Source organism: Elephantulus edwardii, unplaced genomic scaffold (genome assembly GCF_000299155.1).
Source record: "Elephantulus edwardii isolate Elephantulus edwardi_28Jun2011 unplaced genomic scaffold, EleEdw1.0 scaffold00007, whole genome shotgun sequence".
Taxonomy (NCBI): Eukaryota; Metazoa; Chordata; class Mammalia; order Macroscelidea; family Macroscelididae; genus Elephantulus; species Elephantulus edwardii.
In genome coordinates this window covers 34,527,344-34,550,493 of record NW_006399757.1, presented here as the reverse complement: position 1 = coordinate 34,550,493, position 23,150 = coordinate 34,527,344, and the positions used below count along the sequence as shown (strand labels likewise).

The 23,150-nt window shown below is 41.2% G+C and overlaps 1 protein-coding gene across 1 annotated transcript in view; it reads right to left on the bottom strand.

Annotated features, from left to right (window-relative positions):
* Window positions 1–934: 934 nt before the first annotated feature.
* RPP30 (ribonuclease P/MRP 30kDa subunit) overlaps window positions 935–23,150 on the bottom strand; it is a 28,251-nt gene continuing 6,035 nt past the window's right edge. The window contains exons 6-11 of the mRNA XM_006880328.1: window positions 15,274–15,363; window positions 5,783–5,899; window positions 5,202–5,231; window positions 4,771–4,808; window positions 4,365–4,444; window positions 935–1,044 (exon numbers count right to left, since the gene is read on the bottom strand). Of these exons, the coding sequence (XP_006880390.1) occupies window positions 935–1,044; window positions 4,365–4,444; window positions 4,771–4,808; window positions 5,202–5,231; window positions 5,783–5,899; window positions 15,274–15,363 (465 nt within the window). The remainder of the gene's footprint in view (window positions 1,045–4,364; window positions 4,445–4,770; window positions 4,809–5,201; window positions 5,232–5,782; window positions 5,900–15,273; window positions 15,364–23,150) is intronic.

The following is a 23,150-nucleotide window of genomic DNA, read 5'->3' as shown; positions in this document are numbered from 1 at the left end:
ACAGGAGTTTGTGTGCCTCACACGCTCGTTCTTGGAATGTCTGCAAATTTATCAGTCCCATTGAGAAGGAACATTGGCTCAATAAGTACATGAAAAAGAACCTTAAAAGGTGTCCAATCAACTAAACATTGCCTCCCTTTATTTTTGAATGTTGTTGTTGCGTACTGGCGAGTTTGAACTGACCCGTAGTTGACCCTCCAGCGGGTTTCCGGAGGCAGCAGATCCCATGGGAGGAGACTGCCCATTCTTCTCCCGTGGAGCAGCTGGTGGATTCAAACTGCGCGCCTTCGGGATTGCAGCACACTCTCACCACTTGGCCACCAGCGCTCCCTTAAGCTTTAATAGACCTCAAAATAATCGCTTCTTGAACATCAGACCAAAACTCAAATCCACTGTTGTCAAGTCAATTCTAACTTACAGCAACCCTCCTGTGGGTTTCCGGGGCCTTATATCCTTATGGGAGGAAATCGTCCATATTTCTTCTCCAAAGCAGCTGATAGATTTGAACTGCTGACCTTTTGGCAAATCAACATTATGCAACCAGGACTCTTGACATGTTGAATAGTAAGATTAAAAAAAGAATAATCCATTTGTAGGAAAGCATGAGTTCTGAATGACATAAAACATTTTTTAATTGTTTCTTGAAATATTAAAATGTCTTCTTATTCAATGACACCTGCTATGTATGGTTCGTCAGTTACACAAAGGGTAAGCAAAGTAGCCCGTTTTTCCCTTAAAATGATTGTAAATTCATGAAAAGGACAAATTTGTCCCTTTAAATGCTTCATTTGTTTTTTAATAGCTTGAATACATCTGTTTTGGAGACTATTGATTTCAAACTCCAAAGGAAAACAGTCACACAGAGGTTTTATGTGCAGTGTAGCCAGTGAACCGCAGGGGCCCACGGGAGCCAGGGTGGAGACGGTGAGATCTTTCAGCTCTCACACTTGGCTTTCTTGCAGGCTGGGAGAGAATCATCATCTCCTTCTGATGTCCGAGGTTTCTTCACTGTGGAAACAATTCCAAAAGCAGTTTTCCTTGTTTCTGTAAAATAAACAGGGAGATCAAAATGCTTGACATTAAAATAGGATTAGAAAAAGAAGTGGCTTAACAAATGTCATCATACTGCTCTGACTTCCAGTACTGCTGCTGCCACGTGCCAAGGAGTCAAGCATGATTCACAGAGACCCTGTGAACAACAGACCTGAACCCTGTCCCGTCCTGTGCCATCCTCACCATCTACGACACACTTGAGCCCATTTCTGCAGTCACTGTGTCAATCTACCTGGTCGAGGGTCTTCCTCTCTTTTGCTGTCCTTCCACCTTCCCAAGCATGATGTTCCTCTCCAAGGAATAACCTCTCCTAGCAACATGCCCAAGGTATGTGAGGTAAAGCCTTACCAAAATTTCCAGCACTAGTAAGTTACAAAATCATAATGAATTGCTATGAGTGTTGATATCAATTATCGTTCCTGCCACCTCTATCCCTAACATACACAGATACCAGTATGTGAACGTCTAATTCATTGCTAAGGAGACCCTCAAGGGGGAAATGTTAGGGCAAGCAACCTCTAACACTCTTTTTTGCCACTTTATGCAACCAGCACTTGAGGCATAAATGTTGGTGCCCAGAGGCTTTCTATAAGGTACAAAGAGGGAGTTGAATTTAGAGAGCATGAACAACATTTTGTTGCTACCATGGAGGTGTGGGAGCTTGCTTCATGTTACATTATGTACAGTATCTGTCTCTCTTACTAGATCCCCTTTGAAGAATCGCATTATTTCCAACACCTAGCCTGGCACGTAATAGGTATTCAATAACTACTTGAATGAATATTCAAATAAGCCCAAACTCCTATGTCTAGTGCTCAGGTAAAAAAGCAAAATGCAGAATGTCACTGTGACTGTCTATGTGTGTGAATAACAAGCTACCTTTGTGTAGAGTGTTAGTTTACAGACTGTTTTCACTTACTGAGGACTTCATTTTATCATCCAGCCAAGGAAAAATCTACAACTACCTCCCCTGCTGTCCAACTGATTCCCGCCCACAGTGACCCCATAGGCTAGAGCGGACCTGCCCACCCATATGAGAGAGTCGAGCGCCCGCTGCACAGAGTGCCCAAGGCGAGGATCTTCATGGAAGCAGATCACTGAATCTTTCCTCCACACAATGGCTTCAGTGCTTAACCACTTAGTCACCAGGGCTTCACAACTACCTGTTACTGCAGCTGGATGCTATGAAACAGATGAATTACAGCTCACAGTGACTCTACAGAACCACTTCACAGGCTTTTCTAGGTTATAATCTTTATGGAAACACGTGGCCCGGTTTCCTCCCATGGAACCACTGGATGATTCGAACCAACCCCTCAGATTGCTGCTGGGTGCTTCACAGATGCATCCCCAGGACTCCTGATCTCACAGCACCTGCTTCTGTTCACGAGAAGCCACGCTAGGTGTCCTCAGCAAGTCCATTTTTGGCCAACGGCTGATTGAGAAACTGAACTCATCAATCATAAGCCAAACCCTCTGACCTGGAGCCTCCTTCCTCTGCCCCATCTCTATTCACTGATTTCTGAAACTCCACAGAACCCATCTAGTTCTGATTTCCCTGAGGCAAGCCCTCTAATGGTAAAACTCAACTCTCAGTGGCATCTAATAATAAAACAACTGTGTATCCCAAGTCTTCTGTTTTCATGTCCATTCATGTACTTTTTTCAACCTCTTCTCACATGATGGGAGCTCTGGTAGCCTAGTGGTAAGGAGCTGTGCTGCCAACCCAAAGGCACACAACTGGAATCCACCAGCTGCTCCCTGGGACAAAAACATACAATTTCTTCCTGTGTGATTTACAGCCTTTGAAACGCCCCCCACCCGGAAGGTCAGCTATTAATCAGTTCCAACTTGGTGGCACTTAGCAATAACTCCTGTGGCAAGATTTCCTAATAAATGAGTTTGTGGTTGTTATTGTTATGTGCTGTTGAGTCGCCTGTGACTCATAGCGACCCTATATACAACAGCCATAAGCCCTGCTCTATCCTGTGCCGATCTTCCTGTCTCCAACACACCTATCCCCATTACCCCAGTCACCGAACCAAACCCATGGATCAAGGCTGACACCTTCAAATTTTGGAGCACAAGGCATGGGGGCAGCAGGGCAGAGCGCTGGAGTATGATGTGTGTGGCAGGAGGTGACTCAGCTGACCCCGCAACAGGTACAATAAACTACGTCTCCCAGAAGCCCGCAGGTCAAAGCTGACACCTTCAAATTTTGGGATACCAAATCTATACCTCCCCTGGGAGACTATTGTAGCATAAATGGAGGAGAAGAGGACCTAAAGCACAAGAAGTCAATCATGGGGCAGAAGTTCAGCAGCTTGAGGTGTTTGGAATCACATAAGCCCAGAAAGATTGACAGGCCATCACATCAAGGGCTGGATAGGGGAGACTGCTGTTGAATGGAGTAGGTGTGAACAGTTTTAAATGCTGGTGGAACAGGGAAAGGGGTGGGTCAAAACACACTTGCCAAGGGCAGGAACAACATGGAATCTATTGGTTTTTTTCTACCACTGGGAAATATCTTTAATCTGCTCTTCTCTGTAAAATGCTTGTCAGATAATGTTCTAAATCTAAGCATTCAAATACAGACAGACTACGAAGAAGGATTGGCCATTCACTTCTGAAATAGCAGGTCTTTGAAAACTCTATGTACAATAAATGACTTAGTATTTTTTTTTAAAACATGTCACTTTTCTAAATGAATGAGTTTTCAACAAGGAAAACACGCTCCTAAAAAGAGAAAATAGTCGTCCCATGGACTGACATGTGTATGTCAATCCTCCAAAATGTAAGTTTGTAATGAGAGAATGTGGACGCTATGGACTGAGGGCTCCTTGACCTTGGAGGGAGTGAGAGGGAGAGACAGAGACAGAGACTGAGAAAGACACAGAGAAAGGGCTTTCCCCAAGAACTGGCATCCTGAATGTGGACTGACAGCTTCCTGAACTGTAAGGGAATAACTTTTTACTTGTTAAACCCATTCATCTGTGCTTTCTCTGCTTTGGCAGTGCTGGAAACCAGGACAAGGAACAGATGATACCAGAAGGCTCTCATATCTGTCTATAGCTCCAGGGACCACATTCAAACCTCCTTCCTATAAAGTAAACCATATTCACTCCACAAAGAAAAGAAAGCAAAGACTGAGAAGGCAAGGAGAGACATGACTGAAAAAGGCTGAAGAAAGACAACCCCAAAGGGACCCTGCAGGACAGGACAGAGAAAAGCAGATATGGTTCAGCTGTATGACTTAACATGACTTGTATCTAACGAGAACATTAGATGTCTTCATCAAGAAAATTGCTTACCTCCATGGAGAAGCACTGATCTGCAGTTGGTGGACACAGCAGCCTTGGCGTTGCTCTCAGACAGCCCAAACAGCAACCCTCTCGTGAGGTCATTAAGGATTTTAACCCAGTATCAGCCACAGACACAAGAAAGGCTCAAATATACCTACAACTGCCAGCTAACCTGGTCTGATTGAGAGACTAGACTTCTCTATCATTCCTTAGATCAACTAGAACATCTGAGACTTACTTAATTCTAACTTGTTATAGTATAGACTTCACTCCTCTCTTTATCTCACCCTTAACCTAGAAAACAGAGAGACATGCTCTACAAGCTGATGGCTCCAGACAGTTATTACCAGAAAACTTAATAGTACATTGAAACCCAAATTTTCTAATAAAAAACCTTCAGCATAAAAAAGGATACAAGTTTGCCACGTCATATGGTCCTCTTATTTCTAAAGGCTAAAACAAAACAAAAACTACATGTGAGAAAACAACCTGTTTGACATTTCAAGAACTTCATTTGGAGTAAATAAACAGGATGCTAACATGTTGGAAATTAAGAAAGTCAATTGCATAATTTTCAGACCATTACAATTTTGATGCATACATTGAGTTTTTGAAAATATGAAAAGCACCTAGTAACAGTAATAAAAGAAATACTATTTACACAGACAAAACTTCAAAGTTAACTGGAATAAGGACAGATTGTATTCTCTAGCAATTGTAATAAACAAATGTATAGTTAAAAAATGAAAATATGCAATAAGCACTGTTATCCTAATTTCTTTTATAGACACTTGTTCCATTTTATAACCTGAAAAGCAATAGCAAAGTACTTAATTCCAGACTTACCCCTTCTGCAGCACTAGAGATAATGACATTCTACAAAAGAGAAAACAATTATTAAATCTTATATAATTTTTAAAAAAAGTCTTCTAGTACAAATAACCAACAATCATATTTTAACATTTAAGGTGCAAATGTCAGCTTCTTTTAAACCTAAGATAAAATAACTGAAGTGAAAGAATGAAAGACCATATGTCAAACCAAAGGTAGCCTTTAATAATTAAAAACTAGAATAGGCCTCTCCAAATTGAGATTAGAGAGGATGGGGGGAAAAACTTGAAACCACCACCAAAAAAAAAGTATCTTAGTTTACAAGGTCATAATCTTAACTCACAGGTGATAAACAACTGATAGGAGACCCCTTATTCTTTTCCCAGCAGGTGACTGCAAATCCCTTACTGAAAAAGAAAGGTTTTCCACACATCTTTCTTCCCCTTACATTACTCCTCCCTAACATGGGACAATTTCTTTCAGCACCACAAGAACTTTCAGCTTTAAGGGCAAAAGAAACGGATTTGAAATTCCTGTATATTTATCGTGATAAACCTCTAGGCTTGTACAAACATCCTAAAATTATGGACCCATACCTTTCCTTTGCAGATCTGCATCAAATTGAGGGCATTGGAAATGGTGTACCTTCTCATTGTGGAGTCTTTGATGGCAGGGCTGTAGACAAGTTCAAAACCTATGCCTCGGCTAATCGCCTGATGGGAAACAAAGACAATGAACTCTGAAGGATGAACACACACATGCCCAACTTTATGTTCACTAATTCCCTCTTCCCTTGTCTCCTCCTTGACAAAGGTGGGTTCGTGCCCACTGGCACCATCCACAAGGTAAAGAAAACAGATTTGTGGCTTTATTTGCTCAACAACAGAGTTTATCAGTTGGAAGCCGACTTCTTATCAACAGGAATTATGAAGAAGTTAAGGAGAGCAGTGTCCTAGTGGGATGGTGGAGGGGCTATTACTCCATAAACTAGCAAAAGGAAAACAAAGACTAGTTCCCTACCACAGAATGAACTGTGTGTGTATACCCAGTAATCAGACCCAAGAATGAAAAAAAGAGTTAGAAAAGCCCAAAGAAAGGTAGTGAGGAAGGCCTCTCAGGTAAGTAACACTACAAGTGTGTTGAATGAATTCGTTCACCATTGAGAAGAAAATGTTGACTCTGCCTGGAACCATGGTGAGTCTCGGGTATTACTAAAACTGTGTAAGGCCTAAAGAGTTTGGAGGAAGGGTGAGTAACGCATTACATGTTGAATTGCTAGTGGACAGTTCTGTGGTTCGAATCCACTAACCATGCTTGGAAGAAAGAAGGGGAGTCTCCTCCCGTAAAGAGGTACAGCCTCAGAGACCTAGTGGAGGGGTGCTAGGAGTCAAAACTGACTCAATGGCAGTGGGTGCGGTTCTTGAAGTCTAGGAAAGGCTTTTCAGCAGAGACTGCTAACTGCCTTTAGTGTTAGTTCCCCCCTTTTCCTTTTAGGAAGTCCTTGTGGGCTCGTGCTAAAGAACTGTGCTGTCAACCCAAAGGGTGCATGGTTCAAATCCACCAGCTTCTCTATAGGAGAAAAACGGACAATTTCCTCCTGTGTGATTTACAGCCTCTGAAATCTGATGCACTGAAGGGTCAGCTGAGTTGGTTCCAAAGGCCATAACAACTTTTCCTTTAGTAATTTTTCTGTTCTTGTTGATCATGTTGATTCCAGCTCACGACAACCCAATGTGTGTAGGGCAGAACTGTTCCACTGGGCTTTCAAGCTGTGACCTTCCTGGAAGCAGACCTCCTGGTGCTCTCAGGGGGTTCTGGATGGACTGGAACCATTGATCTTTTTGGCTAGTCAGCCTTGTCCATAAAGCTGAGCTGTCAACCCAAAGGTCATGCCTTTTTGTTCAAATCTACCAGCTGTTCCTTGGTAGAACTGGTTTTTACTGGAAATCACACTGCCCAGCAAAAAAAGACAGGAATTACCTAGGCCTCTGGGAACTTTCCTGAACTATAAAATGAGTCTGGCCTCATTTTACATGAGCAAAGGCATCATTGCTGGCCTGTTAGAGGCAACAAAACAACTTGGAAAAGAAGGAAATGAAATCAGAAGGGTCTTAACCACTCCAATATTTAGCTTCCCTGGTGACTGACTCAGTGTCTTCATTCATTTCCAACAATCCTGGGCGCGCGGTGCATTCCTGGAGCTAAAGCTTACAGTTCCAGGTGGGAAACCATCAAACAATCACACAAAAATAGTAAACCACAGCTGTGTAAGTAAGTGCTATCCAGCCAGAAGTCTGGAGGATGGCTGAGAGATGGAGTAGGTGGTTGAAAAGCAGCAGCATTTTCAGAGGGAGGAGTACGTGGAAAGGCTGTTTGGAGGGAACACGTGAAACATGGATAGAAGGTCAGAGGTTGGAGGAGGGATCAAGGGGAAGTCCTGTGGTGGGAGCCAAAGGCTAGAGAAGATGAGAAGGGTCAACTGGGCAGGAGTTTAGCTCCAGTGACAGGGATTAATCCCAACAGCAATGGGAAACATGTGAAGGATTTCAGCATGGAGGTGATAATCGGTCTCACACTGCAAAGGTCACTTGGGGGCAATGATCTTTTGTGGGAACAAAAAAAGGAAGCTAAGGCACACGCCAAATATTATAGCCTTATCTCTGCCGGCAGGTGAGTTTCAGGTCCTCAGAGGACACACTGGGGCTGCTGAAGGTCTGCTCCTGAGTGTCCAGGCAGAATGGAAATGCCTGCCTGCTTCCAGAACAAGAAGTCCACCTGGATTTAATTCGGGTGCACCTGGCAGCCCCTTCTACCCTCTCTTCCTAAACAAAGGTTTGCTTTCAATCATCCCCCAGATCTTCCCTTTCCTCCAGCCATCAGCAGCTCCTACATTTTCAGGGGTTCCTCCATATGTTATTAGTTTGGCTAGATTTTTTTTTGTAGGCCTAAGAGTCTAATGGTGATTCTAAAACTTCTGATCCTCTAAAAGAATGATCTATGTTATGTGTTTTGTGAGGGTTTGGTTTTTTTTTCTCTCTGCTAAAAAACCCAAGTATTATGGATTTCTATGTTTCAGTTAATCTCAATATTCAAAATATCATTTTGGTTTGCTTGGGTTTTTTCTTTTCATTTTATATTGGTTTACATACAAAATTTTTATTAAAAATATTTTATATTGGTTTACATACAAATATGTTTCACACATTCCTTCATTCACATTGTATTTTATAACCATTGTTCTCATACATTATGTTTTCTAAAATTAATCACCATTTATCTATGCACACCATTACTCTTTTTTCAGGTCCCAACAGGATCTTTCCCAGTTTCTTCACCTCCCCACACCCTCCACCCACCAAATTCTGTGAACTGTGATTTCTCCCCTTCCTACCCTCAATTCTGCTCCCTTCCCTTCGCCCTTTTGCACTTTTCACACACATCTTTCTAATTATGCATTTTTTTTACAATAATGGTCTTATGTAGTATTTGTCCTTATGAGCCCGAGTTAGTTCACTCAGCATAATGCTCTTCCATCTTATGCAGTAGTTTTCAGAATAGTTACTCCTGAATGCTCCATTATGGAAATGTACCAATTTCTCAATATATTCATTTCTTGATGGACATTTGGAGTTTGGTCAGCATTACAGTGCTATTTCCACACTGCAATCTTCCCTACTCTTTCATATTTTTAAAAAATAAAATTTTAAGTGGCGAGCTCTGGTGGCCTAGTGGCAAGAAGCTGCACTACAGTCTCAGAGGTACCTGGTTCAAATCCACCAGATGCTCTGCTGGAGAAGCAGGAACAATCTCCTCCTGTATCAGTCAGATCTGATTTGACGGTACACACAAAAAATAATGAAATAAAATAAAATTTAAAAAAAAAATTAAATAAAATTTTAAGGAGCTCTGGTAGCCTAGTGATAAGAAGCTGTACTGCAATCCAAGAGGTACGGGGTTCGAATCCACCAGATGCTCTGCTGGAGAAGGAGGTACAATCTTTTCCTGTACCTATCAAATCTGATTTGACGGTACACACACAAAAAATAAAAAAATAATAAAATTTTAATTGTGATTTTAATGAAAGATTATAGAAGAGTTGTTGCTATTCTTAGCTACTGTCAAGTTGAACATGACTCACAGTAACCCTATAAACAAAAGACGTGAACTTTGTTCTGTCCTGTGTCATTCTCACACTTTCTGACACACAAGAGCCCATTACAGCAGTCATTTTGTCAGTCCAGCTGGATGAGCGTCTTCCTCTCCCTTGCCAATCCTCTACCCTTCCCAACATCATATTCCTCTCCAAGGAACAGCATCCCTCTAGCAACATGTCCAAGTATGTGAGGCGAAGCCTCATCATTCTTGCCTCCAAAGAGCACTCTGGCTACACTATCTCTAAGACATATCTGTTCGTTCTCTTGGCCATCCATGGGATGTTCAGTGCTCTACTCCAACACCATGGCATCAAAGGCATCAATTCTTTTTCTGTCATCCTTATTCACTGTCCTGGTCTCAGATGCATAGCTAGTAATTGGAAAGACTATGGCCTGAATCAGACGGCACCTTAGTCCTCAAACTAACATCACTACTCCTCAATAATTTGGAGAGGTCCCTAACTGCAGATTTTCCCAGTGCAATGCGTCTCCTTATTTCCTGACTGCTCATACCAAGGGTGTTAATTGTGGATCCAAGCAAGATGAAGCTGTTGACTTCAATCTCCTCTCCATCCATCACGACACTGCTTTATTGATCCAGAGGCAAGACTCTTTGTTTTCTTGATATTGAGATGCAATCTATACTGAAGGCTGCATTCCCTGATCTTCTGCAAGAAGAGCTTCAAGTCCTCCTCACTTTCAGCAAGTAAATGCTGTTCCTTATGAATTAACTACCCTGAAAGGTACTAGACTGAGCCTGAAAACATCCGTTTAGTCATATTCTCAACTATCTACCGGGACACTGTTCTTAGGACATTTGTTAAGTGGATAAAGAGGTGAACTTCTATTTCTTTTCCTCATCCTTCCTGATGCTGAAATAAAACACAAGGCAGCAGGCAGGAGAAGACAAACAAAAGCTGTGGACGTCATACAGTGCTAGTTGGACACATCCCAGTTGAATAAATCTAAATTTCTAGATGATTATAGAATCAGATCTAAATTAGGTCATTTTTGTGTGGAGAAAGAAGAAAAAAACCCCCCAATTAACAACATCTTTTTCTAAAAAAAAAAAAAAGAAAGAAAGAAAAGTATCAAAAAGTATCACCCTAAGATTCTGAACAATGGTACATTAATCAAGTTCACTTTCATACTGGTAAGAAACCAGATAATTTTTTTGTTTAAATGAAAAGCTAGAGTTTATTAAGGGTTGTGCATTCAAGAGTGGGAGTTTTAGAGTCTCCATCTTTATAGGACTTGGGTGAAAAAAACAGAGAAATTTAAAGTAAGGTTATAAACAACTTTGCCCTGAGCACCTTATTATAAATTTTTATATAGATAAAATAGAGACTCATTACCTGGGCTCAGAGACCATTTTAATGCAAAAGTCTGTAAGCTCATCAGATGACTATTTCTAAGAACCTCCTTATGAAAAGTGATAGTGCCTGTCTGATTAGCTTTTGTTTGCATCTCTGATCAAAGCTCTGGAATGGGTAGATAAATCAGATTTTTTTATTTTATACTGATTTATTTACAAAGTTTGAAAACTGTTTTTCACAAAATATCCTTCCCATTTCCTTCACTCCACCCACCCCTTGCTCTGTGCACTGGATGTCGTAATTGCAATGAACATTTCTGTCTATGATTACTTTTAAGTATTTTCTTCTTCCAGGTTCTAGTACGTGAACACAGTTCTGGATGGGGTAGATGTATTTATAGAAAGGTGGAAGCAATACCTCATGAATGATCTAATAACTTCCTCTCATGTATCACTTCAGCACTTTCACATGTACTGTAACTGATCACCTTTGTGGTGAGGTGCATGTCAGTTACCTGTATTAGCAGGTAAGGGAATTGAAGCTCATGTAGTTTGTGTTTCACACATAATAATATCTCTGTCAAAGAATTGACTCAGTATCCGGATCCGATCCCTCTGCTTCCAAACCTACTGCCATTTCCCACACTGCGAAATGCTATATTAAAGGTAACTTCACAGCAGAACTCTTAGTGAAGCACAGAATATTTCATATTTTAAAACCTGAGTTTTCCAAGCACAATCAATAAGAGTGTATCTGAATTCCAAAATCAATCTCCATAATAGTCTATGTGTTTCCTAACTGCCAAAGGGGCCCTTTAGAGTAGTGAGAGAAGATCTTCACCCTGAAACCCACAGCGTCCCTTTTCAGCAGGAAGTAGCTAAGAGAATACGCCATCCCCTTTTCCTTATGACTCAGGGTGAAGTCTCTCTCAGGGAGGAGTGATAGGGAATGGCAAAGGATACACTGACAAAGAAGATTAATCAGAACTGGCTTTGACAAGCACTGTGGCATTTGGACAAGAACAAACTGGGAGGAGGGTAGAGAGAATAGTGCAACAATGAATGAGTGGAAGCCCAAAATCTCTGTAAATGTTTATGAAAATTAATAAAATATAATTATAGAAAAAAAAGCAAAAAAAAAACCCCTGAGTTTTATGAATCTTGGTTTTGTGGATTTTCTTAAAGCAGAATGTGTTTTTCTCTTCCCTTTGATTTTTTTAAAAAAATTAAAAATGGATTTGTAGGTTGCTTTGGTTTATGAATCATGTGAACCTACATATTCAAGAGAGAATAAAAGATACGCCAGAGGGGTGTCATCATTTTGAATTCAGTAAAGAAGCAATTTTTAGGATATTAAAGGGAATAGTTCTGTTATTCCATAAATCACCACTTTTCCCCACTTCGCTCTTCTTTCTGTAAAGCTTTGCTTAGCTCTTGAAATTTTATCATTAGTTTCTCTTCATATAATGTCATCCACCTGCTCTCAGTTTGCCACATTTCTGTAAATGTTATTATTCATAAGCAATAAAATCTCATTGTACATTCATATAGTGGAATACTACGCAGCACGCAGGAGCAACGATCTTGTAAATGACTACCTAACTTGGGAGGGACTAGAGAGATTTATGCTGAATGATCTAACTCAGTCCCACAAAAACAAATATTATATAGAACCATTATTGTAGAATGAGTATGAGGATCCATGGGGGAGGAGAGAGGATGAAAGCAAAGGGGTGAGGATGGGGCGAGGGTATTACTGGGTGGGGTATTAATCATATGATTGCACAATCCATATAGGAAAGTTAAGAAGATCTGTGTTGCTTTCTCATGTCCCAGTAAAATGATCCTAATAAAGTCAAGCTAACAATCACATGTGGCCAAAGACAGACTATCCTTGAAGCCAAGGGGGCTTAAGAGGGCCAAGATGTGAGACGAAAGAATCACCCCCCATCATTATATGACAGAAGCAAACTACCACATCATTCTCTTGCAGAGTTGCTGGTAGGTTCAAGCAGATCTTAGTGTGACAACCAGGTTCTTACTCTCTGTGCCACCAACGCTATCACTGTGCTTTATGCTCAGTGAATATATTTCCATACTGTATGCAAGCACACAATGTCATGTCTATGTTACAAAGAGTACACATATGCCTACTCCACAACTGTTACTTGCCCAGAAACAATCAGGGCACCATTAACTGAATGTTTCCAATCGTCCCTCTTAAATGCAAACTAGGGAAATAAACTGAACAGGGAGTGTTCTGCCTCCCAGTCAATTCACGCTGCAGCCCACTTCTACACTAGATGGGGACTAAAAATACTCCTGTGCCGCCTCCCCACCCCCACCATTGAGTTTTTATTAACATATGTAAAATGTTCACACGGGGAGGGGGGCAGCGGCGAAGTAGATGCGATGCTAAATACTGCACATCCTTTTCACTTGTCAATTTTTACTTTTCAGAATTCTTAAATTGAGAAATGTGGGAATTAAGCCAAAAATACCAAACTAACAGCCGTTTTCCTGCACCTACAGACAGAGGTGAAGGGAGAGGGTGGCTCTCCTAGCTCCCCTGTTCCTCCTCGTGTCACCTGAGTGACCCTCTGCACATGACGATCAGCTTATGATGAGCCACAAGCACCAGCTGGTCAGTCCCCAGACTGCACCCTGGTACGCTAAAATCGATGGACAGAACTTAATTTTTTTTTTTAATATATATTGGGAGGATTCATTATAGGCAGAAAAACCCTGTGGTATAGAGATTAAGCATTTGGCTGCTAACTGAAAGGTTAGCATTTCAAATCCACGAGATATTTTGTTGGGGGAAGAAGTGGGGGCAGAGTGCAGGGAAGATCTAGTGATCTGATCCTCTGAAGTCCAGGAAACCTTCCACTGAAATACTATTCAGTCTTATATAGATGCTTTAAGTCAGATTGACTCAACAGCATGCAGTATTAGCATTAAGGCAAGATGCTCCAGAAGCTCACAGGATTTACACATGTGACGATAACGGAGCTCTGGTGGCCTAATGGTGAAAAGCTACACTGCAATCCCAAAGACGCCCACTGTGAATCCTCCAACGGGGAAGGATGGGCAATCTCCTCCTGTGCGATTAACAGTCTCTGAAAATCCGCTGGAGAGCCAGCTATGGGTTGGTTCCAACTTGATGGTGTACACGACAATAAATAATAACAACAATAATGTTACAAGTGCAACATTATCATTACAGGGAAGATGCATGCTGGTCCTCTCCTGAAGCTCATAGTCTTGTTTCTGTAAAGTGCTATCGAGTCAGAATGGACTCACAGATGACTCTCCAGCAGGTTGTCAGAGGCTGTAAATCACACAGAAGGAGACGGTCTGTGCATCTTTCTCTCGTCGAGAACCCAGTCAATTAGAACCACAGGTCTTTGGATTGGCAAGTGCAACCAACGCCTTACCACTGCACCACCAGAGATCCCTGTTCATAGTCTAGCCTTGTTGTTACGTACCATCAACTCAGAACTGACTCATAGCTGACCCCCGACCAGGTTTTCTGAGGCATACACAGCCCCTGTGTAAGAGATTTCCCATCTTACTCCTGTAAAAACTGTACTACCTTTATGATGGAAATGGGAAGGCAACGAGACTGACAAGAAGGCATGATGGAAACAGATAAAAGAGAGGGAAAGTTATGTAAGAATGCTAACAAAGGAGTATTTTCTAGCAGGGAGAGGCACACAGAGTTCCCCGACACATGCAGCTCTCAGGTCATTATCAAAGTCGTCCTGGGTTTCTGAGCGTGCCGGCATGCTTCAATGCAGTGTCATTTTTGACGAGCCAGCCCTACATCTTGTGTCTCCTGCCCCGCTCACTCGCCTTGCTGCTGTTTCAGGAACCTTCCACATTCTTTTCCTCCTTCCTTACCACTGGGTCCCCCACGTTCATGCTTTAAGTATCCATCATTATTAGTCTCTCTTTTTTTTAAACTGGTTTGCATACAATCATTCATATACATTGTGTCTTATAGCGTTACTATTGATCTATGACTTTTATCACCTCTTCAAGTACCCATTGCATCCTTCCTATTCCTTCAGCCCCCTCATATACACACTAACCTTTCCTACCCTAGTGATTCCTCCCACGTTCCTTTGCCCATCCCCTTACTTCTCTTCTCCTTCCCCTTTCAAAGATTTACACTTACCTTGCTCAGTTACCCTCCTATTTTCACAATAATGGTCTTAGGCACTATTTGTCCTTTTGTGACTGAGTTATTTCACTCAACATAATGTGTTCTAGACTCTCCCATGTTATCATCTTTTATGAATATTTCATTGTTCTTTAATGCTGTGTAGTATTCCATTGTGTGACTCTACCTAACCTCTTTAAGAGATATCATCAGTAAATGTTATTCTAAAACCTTTAAGAACAAAAGATCCTGGTAATTTACCAGTTTGTTGTTTTGTTTTTTTTTGCTAAGCTTTATAAAACCAAAGTCCTCTGTTGTAAAACTGACTATTATTATCTAGCTTTTGTTTTTATAAGAACACTGCTTGTTCTCTAACAAGTTCTTTTCCAAATTGTTAGGCCAAATTCCTAGAAGTTCAAATAGGAAATGAAAAGTGTAAAATGTAAAACATACCACATTAACAGGGGGTCTTTTGAAGTAAAATGGTAGCTTCTCTTTTACAGTTATGCAGACTAAATCCACATCCAAATGTGTGCAAGCAGCCTGTCAAGAAAGGGGGGAAAAAGTTTAAGACAAAAGGAAAAACAACACAAGAGTAGGCGACAAGGTCAAACCTAATGTGGCAAAACATGAATTCAACTGTTCACCCCACGAGAGTTATGATGGCTCCAGGTTGAAACACACCTGAGCTGCTGTAAAGTAAATTACCTGGCTCTTCTTTCAAGTTTGGTGTCAACAGTTTAATTGTAATCCACCTGCAGTGAGTGGCATGACAAGACATCCTCAACAAGCAGGGTATAAAGCCCTCTAATTAGATGACCTGCTATATAAGGAAGGATTGCTGAGTGAAATTTGGTTCCTGGCAGTTTACTTCAGATTGTTCCAGAAATCCACCAAGAAAGAAAATCAAACGAAACGTATCGCACAGCCCATTTAATCTACAAATTACTTACTAAGCACTTCTGTGGCAAGAACTGAGATCACTCAAGGCAGCGTTGTTACAAATCAAATGATACCAAATGTGGGGTTTTTTTCTTTTTCAAGTTTAAATTTCTTTTGTTGTTCTAAGTTATGCTATCACTTGCGGATCAACTATGAGTTGCGAGTGACTCGAAAGCACGTAACAACAACAACATAACTTAACAGGCTCTGTCAGCAGTGGCAGCAATGCCAAACTCTACATCAGTCATGCCCACTGCTAACTGGGCACTTTGGGAAGCAAGTCGTTATCTGGGATGTCTGCCCTTAAGGCAGCTTAGTTAACGCAGTAAACCTAGGAAGTGAAGTTGTTATGGCCAAGAGAGCCACTCATTTCAGCTGTCAGAGCTGCCTACCTCAAAGTCACTGAAAGCTAGATAAGAATGGTTGAAGGTTCTATACAGAAAATAAAACAAATTCATTTTCAGTTCATCCTTTTTTTAAAAATTTTTAACTATTAGACAATAAAGACAAAAGAACTCATTAACATAATGCTCGTATGAAAACAAATAAACAGGCACTGGGACGTGGGAGGGTATCTTTAAATCAGCACAGGGTCTTAAAGGGCACTTGGCAACAGAAAACATTTTAACACCCATACCACTTGACACATACTTGAAACCTGTCCATAAAGACTTCTATAAAGTATCCAAAAGATAGTACTTTTTTAGCTCAAGGTGACTTAATATTCAAACAGACTCAAATGTTCATCAACGCTATATATACCATCTTCATAAATGCTGGCAGATTCCAAAAGTAGAGAGACATAGCTTACAAAGGGCATTACTATAAGGATGATCACTGCAATACAAATGACAAAGGACTACATACGACAACACATTACTCAATTCTTAAGTAAGTATAGCCTCTTTGTACAAGGAACTACACTGACTTCTTAAGTGTAGTGAGGCAGAGCTCTGACATGGTGTTGTTATGAAACATTCTCCAACACATACTGTCGGTCCAAAAGCAAGCAGGTAGGTAGGAAGCAATCCCGGAGGGAAGACAGGAAGAGGGGAGCGGAGAAGGGAGAGGGTAAAGAAGGCAGGATCTCAGGTGAACACCAACTCTGAAAAGTACTTACAAACTATTAGCAGAGGTTGGCCCTGGAGAAAAGGGAGAGGGAGTTACAGGTGGGAGGACAGTTTACTTTTGAATGCATGCCAATGAATTGACTGTCATGAACATAGATTGTTTTTTCACTAAAAAAGCTAATGTTTTTTAAAAAGCCTGCTAACGCTCTTCACTAGAATAAAGCTAAACTGCATTACTTTCCCTTGGGTATTGTTCCTCCCTCCACCTCCTTTACGACTTATACAACACTGGCCAATTAAAAATATCTCTTGTGTTGGTTTAAGCACATACATTATAATAAATTTTCAGTTACAAAGCGCAGCTCCAGTTGGCTCCCTCTAGCACTGCAAACTTAAAATGTCCCAAATGGAATTCTTTTTTAATTTAGCTTTCTATTTATCCAAGTGCTAAAGAGTGAAACAGGAGCTAATGTTCACATTATAAAGAAATACTTTTTAAATTGTTAAAAAGATTAAATCATGCCCTTAAAGGTTGTTTTGGTTTTTGGGTTGTTTTTTTTCTGGAAACTAGAGGGCTTTTATGACTCCTACCAGTTGTCCTTAATTTTTGGTTTTGTTAGGGACACCTATAAAGATTTAACCCCTCCCACCTCCAATGTACATCCATGCATATTATTGTTGTTGTTGTGTACCATCGAGTCAGAGCTGACCCTCCGGTGGGTTTTTAGAGGCAGTTAATTGCATGGGAGGGGACTGTCCGTCATTCTCCAGTGGAGCAGCTGGTGACCTCGAAGCATATTCTTCAGGGATTGCAGTGCAGCTTCTTGCCACTAGGCCATGAAAGCCCCCTCATACACACATTATTTTTGCTTTTACTATGCAAGGGGGAAAGCCTCTATACCCTCCAAAGTGTCTTGACAGGTGTCAAGACTAGACCTGCCATCAAATCAATTATGACACATAGTGACACTAAAGGACAGAGCACAACTGCCCCCCTGGGTTTCCAAGACTGTACATTTTTACAGAAGCAGAAGCCGTGTTTTTCTCCCATAGAACAGATGGGATCAAACAATCAACCTTTAGGTGAGCATGGAGTACTTTAATGACTGCACCACCAGGGCTTCTTTTGTGGATGTCAACTTAATACAAGATGACACTTCACAATAAAAATTATGCAAAGGTGCCAGGCTCACCAGAGGAAAAGGGGAGCCAATGTCAATAAACAACCTCATGGGTGAAAATCCTGTTAAGTATTAGAAACCACAATGTACATGACTGACTGTATAACACAGTGTACATTAATGAAACATAATGTACATGAAGGCCTGCATGAAAGCCAATCCTAAAAAAAATGAACAAGAGATTACGAAGTCCATCTCCATCGATTCGCATTCATTGTGGAGGGTCTGGGAGTCTGTACTTCAGCAAATACACCCGAGGTAATGGAGAAACACTGGAATCAGACTACCCCTTAAAAAACACTACAGTCTTTAGAGATAAACTTTCTTCAGTCATCTGAGATACTGGAGCACACTTTACAGTCCTTTGCAAAGGACAAGACATAGATTTCAGGAGCAGGAAGAAGCGAACTTCTAGGTTCATCTATATTTTAATTCACTTTTTTCCCCCAAGTATTTTGTGTATATGTGTATATTAGGGGCCCTGGTAACACAGTGGTTAAATGCTAATAGAAAGAAAGGTTGGTGGTTTAAAACCTCTAGTCACTTCACCAGAGAAAAATGGGGCAGTCTATTTTTATAAAGGTTTATGACCTTGAGGACACAATTCTACTTTGTCCCCAAGGATAGCAAAGTGTCACAATCGACTCAATAGCAATGGGCTTGGTTTTAGGCTCATGTGCATATTAAGTTATGAGACTTATAAACTACTGGGGAGCTATGGTGGTCTAGTGGTAAGGAGCTGCACTGCCCATATGAAGGCCTGCAGTTCAAATCCACCAGTTAGCTGCTCCACAGAAGAAAGATGGGCAGCCTCATCCTATGAAATTTACAGCCTCTGAAAATCTGCTGGATGGTCAGCTGTGGGCCAGTTCCAACTTGATGGTGCATAAGAACAACAATATACCACCACCACTAATACTATCCATGACCATCCAGTTCCTTCCGACTCCTAGTGTAACTGTGGCTGTAAATGCTGAGAGCTCTCCCCCATGGCCACCCGGTCTACAGAGAACAGAACCAAAACCTTGCCCGATCGCTGCAGTGCTTGAGTCCACTGCTGTCAATTGTGTCTGTGCATCCCCATGAGGGTCTTCTCTATTTCACTGACCCTCTGTTGCTCCATGCACGATGTCCTTTTCTGAGGACTGGTCCCTCCTGATCACATGGCCAAAGCATGTGAGATAAGAAGCCTTACCATCTTGCTTCTAAGGGGCACTCAGACTGCCCTTCTTCCAAGATGGTTTTACGGCAGCCTATGGGATATTCATCACAGACATGAAAACAATTTACATAAAACTAAACATACATACATATATTGGGGGAAGGAAGCTAAATATCTGTAAACTGATAGGATGCACCTATCACTGAGAGAGATCACTGCTCTAACTTGAATTCATTTGCTCAGTTCAGCGGTTCTAAATCTTAAATTGAAATAACTCGCTCAGAAGCTCCTGAAACATCTACGTAACTCTCTCTGCCATTCCACAGTAGCCTGATCCCAACAAGCCCTAGTTAGTGGCTCCTCATTATAATCATTAATCTTTTCCTTATCTGCGGAATAGCTGGTGAGAGATACCTTCAGGTACTACTGTTGTTGTTATGTGCCATCAAGTTGCTTGCGACTCATAGTGACCCTATGTACAAGAGCTCTAAATGCTATTCTATCCTGTGCCAACCTCGCCGTCTCAAATACATTTATTCCCACCGCTCCAGTCACAGAATCGATCCATCTCATCTAAGGTCTTCCTCTCCTTCGCCGCCCCTCCACTATGCCAAACATGATATGATGTCCCTCTCCAAGGACCAGTCCCTCCTTGCAACATGCCCAAAGTATGTCAGACGAAGCTTCAGAATCCTTGACTCCAGGGAACACTCTGGCTTCACTCTCTCCAGGACAAACCTGTTTGTACTCCTAGCAGTCCATGGTATATTCAACACTCTTCTCCAGCATCACAGCTCAAAGGCATCAATTCTCTTTCTATCAACCCTATTCACTGTCCAACTCTCTGATGCACAGCACGTTATTGCGAAGACTACAGCCCAGATCAGGCGCACCTTAGTCTCCATCTGACGTCACTGCTCTTCAGTACTCTTGAGAGGTCCCTCACAGCCAACTTTCCCAATGCAATTCATGTCTTGATTTCCTGGCTGCTGTTACCAAGAGTGTTGATTGTGTAGCCAAGTAAACTAAAACTGTTAACTATCTCAATCTCTTCACCATCCATACTGATGCTGCCAATTGGCCTACTAGAAGGCTTATCCCCCAAAACTTATCACCATCGCATTGGAAGTGACTCACAGCTGAACTTCTAGCTGATTTTTGAGAGTCTGCCAATCACATAGGAGAAGATTTCCCATCTTTCTCCCATGTGGCTGCTGGTGGATTCGAACCACAAGAGGAACTACCTTTGGGTTAGCAGTGCAACTCCTTATGTACTATACCAACAAGAAAACAATTCATACTGAAGGTGGTTAGTTAATGTACTACTAATAGCTAATGCTTATGTGTCTTCTGACTCATCCTATAGACTTCACTTTAGAATACTTTATCTATAGGAACACCTGTTAAACTCTAGATCATCAAGCTGCAAGCCAAAGAAAATCACTTACAGAATACAATCTGTTAAGCAAGTGATTACTTGCTTCTGATTGGATTCCAAATCATGAGTTACAAAACCTTGATATTTAAAAGAAAGGTATCTTTTTAAACTGATTTTTTGATAGAAAATAAGAAAAATTCTAATGTCTGCCATGTCTTAAAGACTGTGTAAGAACTGAGCAGATAAAAGATGTTCCAGTCTAAAAATCAGTGTTTTCCTATAGCTGAGTATATTTGTAGAATCAGTTTTAAGCAAACATTTTGTGAATTATTTATAGCTTTATGCCATCTTCCAGAATATTTCTCACTGCTCTGCCCACCATCATCAAGCATGTGTGTGGCAAATTTAAACTTATGAATAGTATAAATAAGACAAAACTGCTATAGAAATGATAATGTGCTCTGAAGCCCAACAGTCCTAGCTCTACTAGTTAAGTCTCTTCTCTAAATACTGATTTCAAGCCACTCATCTAATCCGTTTTTTCCTGAGAGAAACATTTGTCCCCTTTACCCTATACGATTTTTGTGAGATAGCAAGGAAATATCCATGTAGAAATATTTGCAAGGTTACATAAATGTGTATCTTCCAGCCAAAATATTACTTTTCTATTGTTTGCTCTTTTAGTCACTAGCAGAGAGGAAAAAAAAAATAAAATTAAAGGCGCATGTGCTTCAAAATAAACGTAAAAGAATCTAAGATACATCATAAAAAAACTACAGCATGCTCTGAAATTTTGGTCTACACCGTAAGCAAATGACAACAATGAAACTGTTGTTGTTTAACAAATTTTCAAATGCTCTTAAACCCCCTTAACAAATTCTCAAATGCTCTTAAAGCCCCCGTAGGCTCTACAATGTTGACTTCACCACTGAGTCGCACTCTCTTATGGACCTTGAAAAATCAGACAGCCACACTCATCCCCAACTGAACCAGGATCTGCAGTGGTGCAGGCTGAACTGATCTGTCTTGAGAAAGTTCCAGTGGGGTCCCTAGTGATCAAGAGAACTGCCACAACTGAGTATTTTAAAGGAAATCATCAAAAGAAAGCAGGCATTTGTGGATTATGTGTCCTGTTTTATTTCATTAATAAAAATAATTGCGAGGTGATGGTATGCTCTGGAGAAGAAATACCACAATCAGCCTTCTTAGACAGCAGCTCCATCTCCTGGATAAACTTGGGGAAGATCTTCCTACAAATTTTTAACAAATTACTGCTCTAAATGGAATTCTGCTGTAATATTAAAACATCAAAGATCAGGGGGAAAATTTGCTGAGATATCTTTTTGTCAGATGCATACCTTTTGAACAATACAAAAACCTCACAGAACTTTATAAAAGTGGCTACACCCAACTTGGACATAGGGAAAGACTTCTGAAACACCACAAGATAATTTATTTATTCCCCCTTAGCCTAAGAGGTAAGGAGTTGCACTGCCATCCCAAAGGCAGGTGGCTCGAGTCAACCAGTCCTTCCTTGAGAGAAAGATAGGCAATCTGTTGCCATGTGATTTACAGCTTCTGAAAACTCACTAATGAGTAGTCCTAAGTAACAGCAATGAGTGAGTGATGGCGTAATTCAGAGAGTCGAGCCTCCAACCCACAGGCAGTGCCTGCCTTTCTGGTGGTTCATCTCCATCAGTGGCTCGGCAGGAGAAAGAGGGGCAATCTCCACTACTGTGATTTACAGCCTTGGGAATCTGACAGAGGTGCAAAGCCTAAGTGCTCCCAGAGGCTCTGTGGGAGAAACATCTATCGATCTGTTCCCATAAAAATGACACACTAGAAAACCCACTAGAGCAGTTCTACTGTTAAGAAGTCACAGGAATTGCTGAGATGAAAGCAGACTTGATGGCGCCTAACACAACCCAAGTGTTGAAAGGTCTAGGGAGTTCTCAGGCAGGGTCTCGCTCTGCTGTGTACAGGCTTGCTATGACAGCACCTGACAAGAGCAGGCAACTCTGTTTCACATCAGTGAGCAAGAGCACATGTTAAACTCCTTCCCTTCCTAAAATGATAATGAAGTAGGAATTTTCCAAGTAGAAAAGGAACTATACCCAGAAAATGATGGGGATGGTATTAGCACATGGCTGACTGAAAACATTGCTGAACAATTAAAAGCTCATGTGACTACAGTGGAACACAGATTACATGGCAGGAGCATGAAAGAGAAAGCTGAAGCAGAGACTGCAGTGTTTTTGTCGGTTGTTGGGGTGTTTTTTTAATGCCTCAGGAGAACACATCTTTTTCTCTGCCTCACAACATTATGACCAAGAGCCTATGGTGATGAAGGAAGAAGTTCAGGCTGCTTTGAAGAACCTGGTATAGATGGTATACCAAGACAAATTTCAGCTAACAGATGCTGCCCTGGACGTGCTCACCAAGTTGTGCCAGAAAAACTGGAGAACAACCGTTTGGTCAACTGACTGGAAGAGATCTGTATTTGTTCCCATTCCAAAGAAGGGTGACCCAACAGAGTGTGGAAACTACAGAACAGTATCACTGATTTCATATGCAAGCAACATTCTGCTGAAGATTAT